The 13,690-nt window shown below is 37.7% G+C and overlaps 1 protein-coding gene across 3 annotated transcripts in view; it reads right to left on the reverse strand.

Annotated features, from left to right (window-relative positions):
* LOC138638726 (cytochrome P450 2K1-like) overlaps positions 1 to 13,690 on the reverse strand; it is a 384,462-nt gene that overhangs the window by 238,265 nt on the left and 132,507 nt on the right. For all 3 annotated transcript variants that reach the window (XM_069728255.1, XM_069728256.1, XM_069728257.1), the window contains exon 4: positions 11,226 to 11,375. In XM_069728255.1, the coding sequence (XP_069584356.1) occupies positions 11,226 to 11,375 (150 nt within the window). The remainder of the gene's footprint in view (positions 1 to 11,225; positions 11,376 to 13,690) is intronic.

Here is a 13,690-nt window from a genome sequence, read left to right on the forward strand (position 1 = left end):
AACAAATAAAACAAAAAATAGGCTTTCTAGGGCCCACTGAGTGACAGATGACGCACACAGGAGTCAGGAGTGGCACACAAGCCCAGAGGCCAATATTAATCTCCCACTGATTGATTTAGTGATTTTTTTTGGTAGATTTTGGAACCCAAATCAAGCAAAAAAATTAATAGGCTTTCTATGGCCCACAATTGGGGAGAGAGAGAGAGATGGCACACCCAGGAGTCAAGACTGGCACACAAGCAGAAGGGGCAATATGAATCTCCCACAGATTTTTTTTTTTTTTTTTTTTTTCAGGGAGACTTGAGAGAAAAAAAAATACAAAAAAAATGATTTTTTTCAGGAATAATTTAGAAACCAAAGAAAATAAAATGATTGTTTCAGGGAGAATTTAGAAAACAAATAAAACAAAAAATAGGCTTTCTAGGGCCCACTGAGTGACAGATGACGCACACAGGAGTCAGGAGTGGCACACAAGCCCAGAGGCCAATATTAATCTCCCACTGATTGATTTAGTGATTTTTTTTGGTAGATTTTGGAACCCAAATCAAGCAAAAAAATTAATAGGCTTTCTATGGCCCACAATTGGGGAGAGAGAGAGAGATGGCACACCCAGGAGTCAAGACTGGCACACAAGCAGAAGGGGCAATATGAATCTCCCACAGATTTTTTTTTTTTTTTTTTTCAGGGAGACTTGAGAGAAAAAAAAATACAAAAAAAATGATTTTTTTCAGGAATAATTTAGAAACCAAAGAAAATAAAAAGATTGTTTCAGGGAGAATTTAGAAAACAAATAAAACAAAAAATAGGCTTTCTAGGGCCCACTGAGTGACAGATGACGCACACAGGAGTCAGGAGTGGCACACAAGCCCAGAGGCCAATATTAATCTCCCACTGATTGATTTAGTGATTTTTTTTGGTAGATTTTGGAACCCAAATCAAGCAAAAAAATTAATAGGCTTTCTATGGCCCACAATTGGGGAGAGAGAGAGATGGCACACCCAGGAGTCAAGACTGGCACACAAGCAGAAGGGGCAATATGAATCTCCCACAGATTTTTTTTTTTTTTTTTTTTTCAGGGAGACTTGAGAGAAAAAAAAATACAAAAAAAATGATTTTTTTCAGGAATAATTTAGAAACCAAAGAAAATAAAATGATTGTTTCAGGGAGAATTTAGAAAACAAATAAAACAAAAAATAGGCTTTCTAGGGCCCACTGAGTGACAGATGACGCACACAGGAGTCAGGAGTGGCACACAAGCCCAGAGGCCAATATTAATCTCCCACTGATTGATTTAGTGATTTTTTTTGGTAGATTTTGGAACCCAAATCAAGCAAAAAAATTAATAGGCTTTCTATGGCCCACTATTTGTGAGAGAGATGGCACGCTCAGGACTGGCACACAAGCCCAGAGGCCAATATTAATCTCCCATTTTTTTTTTTTTCCAGGGAAAATTTATAAACCCAATAAAAAAAATAATAATAAATAGGCTTTCTATGGCCCACTATCTGAGAGAGAGAGATGGCACGCTTAGGACTGGCACACAAGCCCAAAGCCCAATATTAATCTCCCACTGATTGATTGATTGATTTTTTCAGGTAGAATTATGAACCCAAATCAACCAAAAAAATAAATAGGCTTTCTATGGCCCACTATTTGTGAGAGAGATGGCACGCTCAGGACTGGCACACAAGCCCAGAGGCCAATATTAATCTCCCACTTTTTTTTTTTCCAGGGAAAATTTATAAACCCAATAAAATAATAAAAAAATTGGCTTTCTATGGCCCACTATCTGAGAGAGAGAGAGATGGCACGCTTAGGACTGGCACACAAGCCCAAAGGCCAATATTAATCTCCCACTGATTGATTTAATGATTTTTTCAGGTAGAATTTAGAACCCAAATCAAGCAAAAAAATTAATAGGCTTTCTATGGCCCACTGAGTGAGAGATGGCACACACAGGAGTAAGGAGTGGCACACAAGCCCTGAGGCCAATATTTTTCTCCCACTGATTGATTGATTGATTTTTTCAGGTAGAATTAGGAACCCAAATCAACCAAAAAAATAAATAGGCTTTCTATGGCCCACTATTTGTGAGAGAGATGGCACGCTCAGGACTGGCACACAAGCCCAGAGGCCAATATTAATCTCCCATTTTTTTTTTTTCCAGGGAAAATTTATAAACCCAATAAAAATAATAATAATAAATAGGCTTTCTATGGCCCACTATCTGAGAGAGAGAGATGGCACGCTTAGGACTGGCACACAAGCCCAAAGGCCAATATTAATCTCCCACTGATTGATTGATTGATTGATTTTTTCAGGTAGAATTATGAACCCAAATCAACCAAAAAAATAAATAGGCTTTCTATGGCCCACTATTTGTGAGAGAGATGGCACGCTCAGGACTGGCACACAAGCCCAGAGGCCAATATTAATCTCCCACTTTTTTTTTTTTTCCAGGGAAAATTTATAAACCCAATAAAATAATAAAAAAATAGGCTTTCTATGGCCCACTATCTGAGAGAGAGAGAGATGGCACGCTTAGGACTGGCACACAAGCCCAAAGGCCAATATTAATCTCCCACTGATTGATTTATTGATTTTTTCAGGTAGAATTTAGAACCCAAATCAAGCAAAAAAATTAATAGGCTTTCTATGGCCCACTGAGTGAGAGATGGCACACACAGGAGTAAGGAGTGGCACACAAGCCCTGAGGCCAATATTTTTCTCCCACTGATTGATGTTGTGATTTTTTCTGGTAGATTTTGGAACCCAAATCAAGCAAAAAAATAAATAGGCTTTCTATGGCCCACTGAGTGAGAGATGACACAGACAGAGATGGCACTCTAGCAGAAATGTCAATCTTAATCTCCCACAAAAAAAAAAAAAAGGAACTGTCCTTCAATTACTATCTCCCTGCAGTAATCTCAGCCAGGTATGGCAGGCAGCAATAAGGAGTGGACTGATGCACAAATTAAATAAAAAGTGTGGACAAACAAACAAGATAGCTGTGCAGAAAGGACGGAACAAGAGGATTTGTGCTTTGAAAAAAGCAGTTGGTTTGCACAGCGGCGTACACACAGCAATGCAGCTATCAGGGAGCCTTCTAGGGCAGCCCAATGAGCTACAGCGCTGAGGAAAAAAAAAAAAAAGGAGCTTCCACTGTCCCTGCACACCGAAGGTGGTGTTGGGCAGTGGAAATCGCTACAGCACAAGCGGTTTTGTGGTTAATGGACCCTGCCTAACGCTATCCCTGCTTCTGACGAAGCGGCAGCAACCTCTCCCTAAGCTCAGATCAGCAGCAGTAACATGGCGGTCGGCGGGAACTCCCCTTTATAGCCCCTGTGACGCCGCAGACAGCAAGCCAATCACTGCAATGCCCTTCTCTAAGATGGTGGGGACCAGGACCTATGTCATCACGCTGCCCACACTCTGCGTTTACCTTCATTGGCTGAGAAATGGCGCTTTTCGCGTCATTGAAACGCGACTTTGGCGCGAAAGTCGCGTACCGCATGGCCGACCACGCACAGGGGTCGGATCGGGTTTCATGAAACTCGACTTCGCCAAAAGTCGGCGACTTTTGAAAATGTTCGACCCGTTTCGCTCAACCCTAGTGATCAGTGTTGAACATATATAAACGTCTCTTAGGAGGGTGTGGGGGCTTTTGTCACGTGGGACGGTCACCTCCCTTCCTTCACCATCATTCTCCATGGACATGAGACAAGACACGAGGAACAACAGCTGTTAGCTACTCCATGCTATGATGACCTCAGACTTCACACAGACAGATGACTTTTACCATTCAGGACCTTGGAAAGATGAGTAACAAGAAAAGCGCTGATATTTACACATGGACACTCTGTTTGTAATTGTTTCATCTACCTTTTATGTTTTTGCTGCGATGGTGGATAACTCAATAAACCACTATACTTTCATCAGAATATCATGACATTTTTCTTTTAAGAATAACGCACCTGGTTAAGTCTTGATTAGATATTTTTGCGCAATAATGATTTTTAACATTGGCCTAGCCAGCCAGTTTTGATTTTTTTGTGCTATTTTTGCGTGAATTTCCTTCTTCTTGCACACGGGGGAAGACAGAAGAGTTCCGCTAGATTGTGCAAGTATTCAGGAATTCCACTTCAAAACTTCAAGTCACAAAGAACTCATACAAGAACCTACGAATTACGAAGACTTTAACAGGTGTCAGACAGATTGACAGCAAGCACTGGTAGTGCTGAAGATAGACGTGCTGAAAATAGCCGTGCCGAAGTCCGGAGCCCAGCGTTGTAAAAGCAAAGGGACTACAAGCTGAGATTTCAAGGTAAGACAAATGGATTTGATTAATTCATATGCTAAATCAAGTCAGATAGAATTTGTAAGTTTGTACGGATCTAGCTTAGAAATATTTTGGTCTAATTTATTTGCAGAATGCAGAATAGCGAATTCGAATTTGAAATTAGATTCTAAGCTAATGTCTAAGAAAAAAGAAAAAGAGCAACTGAAAAATATTTTACATATGGTTTATGTATGTAACGAGTTTGTGACAGAGAAGTCCAAGAAAGACAGCGTAGAAAGAATTTCTAAGGAAATTAATGATGTTCCCAAGATTGACTGTAATGAGAAGAGTGAGGAAGATGTGACACACGTGTGTGTGGCCACCCAAAGTAACATTGACTTTGTGACACAAGATGAAAAACAAGATGGAGGAAGTGTAGGAGTCATGACAATTGACAAAGATGATCTACGAGGGACAGATGTACAAGGGCCACTAAAAATAGACGACTCAGAGGCCCAACTCCAACTTAAATCTAGGAAAATCCTGCTAAAATTATGCAAAATCATTCCTGCATATGATGACAAAATCCATGTGTGCAGAAATTCAGAGATATTTGAGAGTTTTGCTGATAAGTTTGATTTGACTAATGTGCAGAGAAATAATTTGTTTAAAATTTGGCTTCCGGTAATCTTCTCCAGAAGACTCTCACTAAAAATGCAGACTGATGAGTTCCACGAAAAGATGACTGATGTAGAAAGATTAAGAATTTTGATTTTCTGTGGATTGAAAGAAAATTATCCAGATCTTGATATTCTTCTAAAATTGAAGATTGGCCGGGAAGAATGTACGTTTACTTTTATGGCCATTTTTGAAAGGACTTATAAATTGGTCTGTACGAATTTGAATCAACAATCCATGATAAATTGTTTTGTAAACAAGTTTAAATTCTTAAATCCTGTATCTCGTGTAATTGCTTCACAGAAAGATTCTTTATACGAATGCGCAAAATCCCTTGATTTTTCTAGAAAACACGAGAATCTTGAAAGGAAAACACATTTTACTAAGTTTTTGAAACCAGTCAGAATTCAAGCTTATCAAAAGCCAAAATCAAAATCTTCAAATCTGATCCAAAATCAAATCTATGAAGTACGAAGAAAATTACATATTTGTTACAAACCCTATGAAACGATTCAGGAATCTATTAAAGAAATTCCTTTGAAAGGGTTAAAATCTGAAGGCTCAGATCTGTCGGAAATTGACAGATGGAAGCAGTTGTGCAACAGCATAGGGAGCGAGCTGAACACTCCGTTTTCACAGCTCATAAGACTAAAGATGGCAGTTTTAGGTTTTCAACAAATTATCAACAGAGAGGTAAATTTTGGGATAGGGATTGGCTAAAAATGTAATTACTGGTATATTATATGATGAGTTATACAATGTATTATTTATTAATGTAATTATTCTATTTCAATATAATTCTGCAGTTACATATATTAATATAATATACAGTAAATACTGTAGCATATTTGTATAAGTAGAGATTATATTAACTGCATTTTTATATATATATAGTGAAATAATTAAAATTTACTCCAGTAAAAAATATTTAGAATTACAATTAAATACATTTATTAAATATATACATATGTATAAGATATCTAAATTATTTTGTTTTGAAATAAATATGAAATTAACCTTTATCTTTCATTTTCCCTTAGAATTTTATTTTCAAAGCGAGGATTGAACAAAAAATACCTGTTTCATGAATTTATGTCTTATTCACACAGGAAGCTATATTAACTGCATGATTTTTATATATTTAACACTTAAAAATAAATAATATGTCTAATACCTAAAAATGTGTGTACTACAAGTTTTTCTGTAACATTATGTTTTTCCCCCTGCATGGTGCATGACGGGACAGCTGTGAGCTGAAAATAAATATATCATATAGCCTTGTTTTTAAACTTTAGGAATTTCCTCAGCCTTACATTCAAATGGTTTTAGTTACAGGCCTGTACCGAAATAATGTTGGAACATTCAACTCAAGTTTCTTATGGAGGAGTCCTTTCTATAGGTTAAAACATAGTGTTAGATAATATTTGGGGAATATTCAAAGGAATATTAGAATACTAAATTTAATAGATTACAATGCGCATTGATTAATAATTAGGAAACAATATTTTGGGTTAATATATGTGTATTCTTTGTATGTGAAATATGTAGTTTGAACGTCTATATGTGTGTGTCACATGTGACAGATGACAGAAGTGTATGGGCAGCTGCTAAGAGTGAACCTAATGCTAAGTGTGTAATGTAAGAGTGACCAGAGCGTGGTATGTGGAATGTGGAATGTGGATGCACAGTTTGACAGAGGCCTCATGATTTATGGTATGTTTGAAAGAAAAAAAAAAAACAACAACTGCGTGTTTAAAAAAATAATAGGATTCAGTTAAATTATTAGAATATTAAGATATATTTAAATATTATTATTCAACATATATTTCTTGAGTGATTATTATTTAATAAGTGCAATCACATCAATATGATTTTTCTAGAAAACCTACATTTAGAATAATTTTTCCAAATGATAATATTTTCATATTCAGTGTTTTTTTATAGTTACATAGATTAGTACACTTCTTCAAACAAATATATGGCACAAGTTGATATGACAGTTATAAAAATAATGATTTTTCACTTGGGTTTTTACAAATTAATTTTTATAAAATAATATTTTTTGATATTAAGGGGGAAATGTGTTTTCGATCTTGATTACATCATCACATTTCATCAATACCTCTTCTTCACACATTTTAATAAAGAAGAAATATTAATAAGGTATTATTGGGTACAATAACAATAAATATTATAAAAGTCATTTTTTCCTCTAATGAAGGGTATTATATGCAAAGTTGCATAATTTCCATATTTTGGTGATTCAAGGTTATGACAACATCTACATGAGGAAAATATTAAGGGAATGTGTTACTGAGACATAACCTCAGCATTTGTCATCAACATATAAAGGTCTTATTTTTTTATTCTCATTTTTATTTTTCATTTTTCATCAACAAGTGAAGGCCTTATTTTAATTTTTCATTTTTAATTTTTTCTTCATTTTTATTTTTCATTTTTATTTTTCATCAAGGAAAAATCAATATTTAATAGAGTAATGTCTACAAGCATATTGCTTTATCAAATATAGTGATCATATGGTTTCATTATATAAGAAATGTTTCAATTCTAAGTTAAATACAACAATTCTTTCACTCATTCATTCATTCATATATATATTCTTATTTTGGTTCATGGCTATACATACTTACATATTATTGGTCTACTGAACATAAATTAATAAAGTTTTAATACTAAATATCAGCACTTGTTACATAAAAGACATACTGACATCTATGGGTTCAAAAAGAAATTACACCTATGACATAAAAATGTCCAATCACATGAAGAATATGGTGTAATAATAATAATAAATGATAGTATATTATTATTATTATTATTATTATTTTATTTTTCCAAATATAAACTCCATTTTAATATCATTTAATAATTATATGGATATTATTGATTGCTATGGTACGCTGTGATATTATAAGTTAGGAAAATTACCAGATTTGGTATAGAATAGGGAATGAAGACTTCAATCAAGATACTAAAGACGTTAATAAAGATTTTACATTTTTCTAAATTCAATTGATTCTTAAAAGTTACAAGAAGAAAAGCCGTTATCCAGAAGTTCCACAAGGTAACAATGCTCTGATTTCTGAGTAATAATAGACTGTGTCAAATGCAATTCATGTCACCATTCACAACTACAGCATCCATCACTGACTATGAGTACAGTATCAAAGATGAACAGTGTTATTACGTTCTTATCACGATCCAGTGGTTTCCTATCACCTATAAGACTTCCATGAAAGCTGGTGAACACTCAGGTAATAACCCTGACATGTGTCCTGTGCACTAAGGACTGGTTATGGTGCTATGTTTAGCAAGGAAGAGTCGATGTAACCCTTGCTGTGCTGACCAAAGACGTCACACCTGTCCCAAGACCAGTGCGGATGATATGAGGATTCCAGATGATTTCCAAGGCGAGCCAATGTAAGTCCAGGTCTCTAAAGGTGACACTGCACAGATATTAAAGCTACATTTCATCTATGAACTTTGTTTTCTTATCAACATTTGAATTTATGGACTTTGATTGACACATGACACACAGTCTCTACATATCTACATGCTATCATCTATTACAAAAGACTTATATTAAAGATTGTTTAAAAGAACCAAGAAGACATCAATATGAAGACCAGATGACATCAGACCTGAGATGCTTCAAGTAGATATAGGGAAGTATAATTATATAATTTTATATGAATATTAGTCACGGCTTACCATAACATGAATTTACATATTATATTATTGAGAACATATAACAATATTATTATTGATATTATTTATTACATCATTTTGCCAAAGAAGAAAGAAGATTTTATTAATATTTTAATTTGAGGGTTCCAATCAATGTCTGTCACCCTCAAAAGGGGGAATTGTTAAATGTTAATTATTCTTATTTTTATTCTGTACCGAGCACATGGTTTCTTGCTGACACTATCAAAAGCTATTTCTGTGTATGTAGCTCAGAGTATAAGTTAACTCCATATACAGAGGACACGTGATCAGTGTTGAACATATATAAACGTCTCTTAGGAGGGTGTGGGGGCTTTTGTCACGTGGGACGGTCACCTCCCTTCCTTCACCATCATTCTCCATGGACATGAGACAAGACACGAGGAACAACAGCTGTTAGCTACTCCATGCTATGATGACTTCAGACTTCACACAGACAGATGACTTTTACCATTCAGGACCTTGGAAAGATGAGTAACAAGAAAAGCGCTGATATATACACATGGACACTCTGTTTGTAATTGTTTCATCTACCTTTTATGTTTTTGCTGCGATGGTGGATAACTCAATAAACCACTATACTTTCGTCAGAATATCATGACATTTTTCTTTTAAGAATAACGCACCTGGTTAAGTCTTGATTAGATATTTTTGCGCAATAATGATTTTTAACAGCATACAGTTCTAGTTTGCAATTGTGGCCTTTTGGGGCTAAACTGTCCAGAGTAAAGATCCATTGTGATTCAGTTCTGGACATTTGTTTAATAAAGTCTCCCCCTCTCCAGTTTGGGCGTACAATCTGGATCCCACAAAAAAGAACACCTTTCAGTGATCGCCCATGCTTATCTTTAAAATGGCGTGAGAGGGGATGTCCCAAATAGCCTTTCAGGATATTTTTGAAATGTTCTTTTATATGCTCCCTCAGCTGTCGTTTTGTGCGGCCAACATAGAGCTTTTTGCACCAACATTGGATTATATATATTACACCCCTAGAATGGTAGGATATATGGTTTTTGATAACGAACTCCTTAGTTCCATCCAAGTCCAGGAATATTAGTTGTCTTGATTTCCTGAAAGTAGTGTGCATGCATGAGAAGCAAAGGTGTGTAGAAATCACGCCATACATATACCCTCTGGCTCAAGACAGGATCAGCTGTGGAGGATATCCACTAATAAAACATAACCTTTAATAATAAATACTAAAAAATGCACATCCAACAGGACACAAACAAAAAAAGATACATATAAGGTGCTCAGGTGAACCAGTGCTCAGTAAGAAAAAAATGGTTTAGTCTCACCCAAGCTGCCGGACACTGTATACTTCCGCATGACACAGTAGAGATCCAAGTAAATGAGAAGAGGCAGGGCTAAAGTAATATATCTACCCTGTAGCCCCTATGTAACTCCTGTCCTAACAAGGACAGGCCCCGAATGGACCTTACTCTAAGGGACCAACCCACCCAATGTGTATAAAGGCAGAGTCCCAAATCCTCTGGAGATGTAATTTCTTCCTCCCTACGCGTTTCAACTCCGGTCATGGAGAATCATCAGGGGAGTCATATGGAAAGAAGTGCCAATGGGCACAGAGATTATAAGTCCGTATAGAGTCTGGGGCCTGCAGTGGCTAGGCATCCCAAGCTGGAGGTGTCCGTCTGTGTCCACAGTCTCTGGTAGACTAGTGTGCATGCATCCAAAACAACCCCCACAAGGTAGAAATCTGATTTTGATTTATTAGGGGCTACTTGGTTATCCAAGTGTTATCCTAGAGTTTCATCACCCATCCCCTGCAGACTGTGAGCCCTCGCGGGCAAGGTCCTCCCTCCTTATGTACCCGTGTGCCTTATTTGCTCATGTTTAATGTATTTGTCTATATTTGCCCCGTATTCACATGTAAAGCGCCATGGTATAAATTGCGCTATAAAAATGTATAATAATAATATTAATAATATGAATCCTAAAAGATTAGATTCTATTAAGGGTTAGGAAAAGGTTAAAATTATTAAAAACTTTATCCCCTTTCATCTGTTCTGCCCGCTCCTATCTTTTACTTCGATCTTTTTTGCATGGGTGGTGTCTCCATTACAGCTTCATATGTCCAGATCATGATGTGAATCGCTTCACCCCTACCCTGTGACCATGTAAGACCAATCACAGTTGTCAGATTGACCTCGGCGCTGGAATGCAGTGGCTTTTGTGCCTGGTGCAAAGAGGTTTGGATCTTTGGCAGAGGTGGCAGAACCGGTGAGGAAAGGAGAGGATAAAGATTTTTCTTTTCCCTGTCCTAACAGCAGTCATGACAGTTTCAATTTGGAACAGGAATAATCTCCGAACATGCCAAATTTGAGTGAATTTGATTAAAAAGACTTTCAAGAGATTTGCTCATCTCTGCTTACCACTCAAGGCCAATAGGGTTTTGTTTTTGTGAACCATCAGAATTACCTCCTCTGATGGGCTCATGACATAGTAAGTTTTTTTTCTTGAAGCTATGCACAAACAAAGCATAATAGATCCATTCACAAACCTTTGTAAGATCTGAACTTTTGCACCAAAAAATCTGATTCTTCAGCAATCTTTCTTTCGATGGTTTCCTTGCCCATTCCAAAATCTCGAAGTGTTGACAGAGTAAACCGTCTCATTGCTCTCCAGTTATCGTTGGTAGATAAAATAATTCCTGAGGACACATTATATAAGAAGGGAAGATGTCAGAAGCAAGATGGCAACCAATACTTTATATCTAATGGTTAACTCAGAACACTTTAAAGACTCAAAAGGCAAAATTTCTAATGTGTCGAAAAATATTTTGCGATGATTAACAAACCAGTGTCTACTAAAATGAGACATTTTTTAAGAAAGTCCTATGTGAGTGACTTAACCCTGCCGTTGTCTTCGGTCAAAAACGACTGACCTTGAACTTGAATATTCTGTAAAATATTCAAGATGCGGCTCTGAAACCGGTGGCCGACCGACCCATCCTCATTTAAGTCAATCAACGACAAGTTTCAGAACCGCATCTTGAACACCCCAAAAAATACCAAAGTTCAAAATCGGTCTCCCCAGACCGAAGACAACAGCAGGGTTAAGGTGTGCAACATTTCTACACCATGTTCCAAATTATTATGCAAATGATATTTTTCTCGAATTTTCCTAAATGGTCGGTGCAAATGACAGTCAGTCTAATAAAAGTCATCACCCGTTAGAGTATACAGTACATCAAATTTTATTGAAGAAACCTCCCAATGATAACAGTATAATCTCCAAAATGAATAAAAACTCAAAACGCACTGTTCCAAATTATTAGGCACAGAAGAATTTCTAAACACGTGATATGTTTTAAAGAAATGAAAATGCTCATTTGTGGAATTTGCAGCATTAGGAGGTCACATTCACTGAACAAAAAAGCTATTTAACTCCAAAACATCTAACAGGCCAAGTTGCATGTTAACATAGGAACCCTTCTTTGATATCACCTTCACAATTCTTGCATCCATTGAACTTGTGAGTTTTGGGAGAGTTTCAGCTTATATTTCTTTGCATGAAGTCAGAATCCCCTCCTAGAGCTGCTGTTTTGGTGTGAACTGCCTCCCACCCTCATAGATCTTTTTCTTGACGTTATTCCAATAGTTCTCTATAGGGTTGAGGTCAGGGGAAGATGGGGCCACACCATGAGTTTATCTCCTTTTATGCCCATAGCAGCCAATGGCTCAGAGGTCTTCTTTGCAGCATGAGATGGTGCATTGTCATGCATGAAGATGATTTTGCTCCTGAAGGCACGTTTCTGCTTTTTATACCATGGAAGAAAGTTGTCAGTCAGAAACTTTATATGCTTTGCAGAGGTCATTTTCACACCTTCAGGAATATAAAAGGGCCCTACCAGCTCTTTCCCCATAATTCTGGCCCAAAACATGACTCCTCCACCTCCTTGCTAGCGATGCAGCCTTATAGGGACATGGTGGCCATCCACCAACCATCCACTACTCCATCCATCTGAACCATCCACGGTTGCTCGACACTCATCAGTAAAGAAGACTGTTTGAAAGTCTTCATGTATGTCTGTACCTACTGCAACTGTTTCTGCTTGTGAACACTGTTTAGGGTTAGCCGAATAGTAGGTTTATGCACCACAGTAAGCCTTTGAAGGAGCCTACACCTTGAGGTTCGAGGGACTCCAGAGGCACCAGCAGCTTCAAATATCTGTTTGCTGGTTTGTAATGGCTTTTTAGCAGCTGCTCTCTTAATCTGATGAACTTGCCTGGCCGAAACCTTCCTCATTATGCCTTTATCAGCACGAACACGTCTGTGCTCAGAATCAACCACAAATCTCTTAACAGTACGATGATCACGCTTAAGTTTTCTGGAAATATCTACCGTATTTTCCTGGCCATAATATGCACTTTTTTTCCTCCAAATTTGGGAGGAAAGTGTGGGTGCGTCTTATGGTCCGGATGTAACAGGGGAGGGGGCAGCGGTGAGTGGGATCCACTTTGATACCACTTGCAGGTGGCAGAAAATTGTCCCACTGCCTGGCTGCTGGAATCATCGCTGGAGGAACCACATGGTCTCAATGATTAAAGTGCAGTGAATATTCATTAGCCGCTTCCCCGCCCACCTGTCAGCACCCAGCAGTGGGCAGGGAGCAGCAAATGAATACTCCTTTACTTACACAGGGACACACATGGTTTCCCCAGTGCTGGATTCCTGCAGCGGCATGGGAGATATGTGCGTCTGGTGGAGGAGGAGGAGGCAGCAGTCGCAGTGGCCATAGGGGAAGACAAGATCTCCGCATACCTGCCTGGCTGTGCTGGATGCTGTGGCATAAGGACCTGTGTGATGTCATGAAGAGGGCGGGCTGGAGCATCACATGATGGCACAGAGCCCTCCCTCTTCTGATGTCATCACAGGTCCTTCAGACACCGCACTAGAATCTGCAGGCTTCATCTTATGACCGGTGCCGTGGAGAGGCAACAAGAGGGAGGGCTCTGTGTGTGC

This window comes from Ranitomeya imitator, chromosome 5 (assembly GCF_032444005.1).
Source record: "Ranitomeya imitator isolate aRanImi1 chromosome 5, aRanImi1.pri, whole genome shotgun sequence".
Taxonomy (NCBI): Eukaryota; Metazoa; Chordata; class Amphibia; order Anura; family Dendrobatidae; genus Ranitomeya; species Ranitomeya imitator.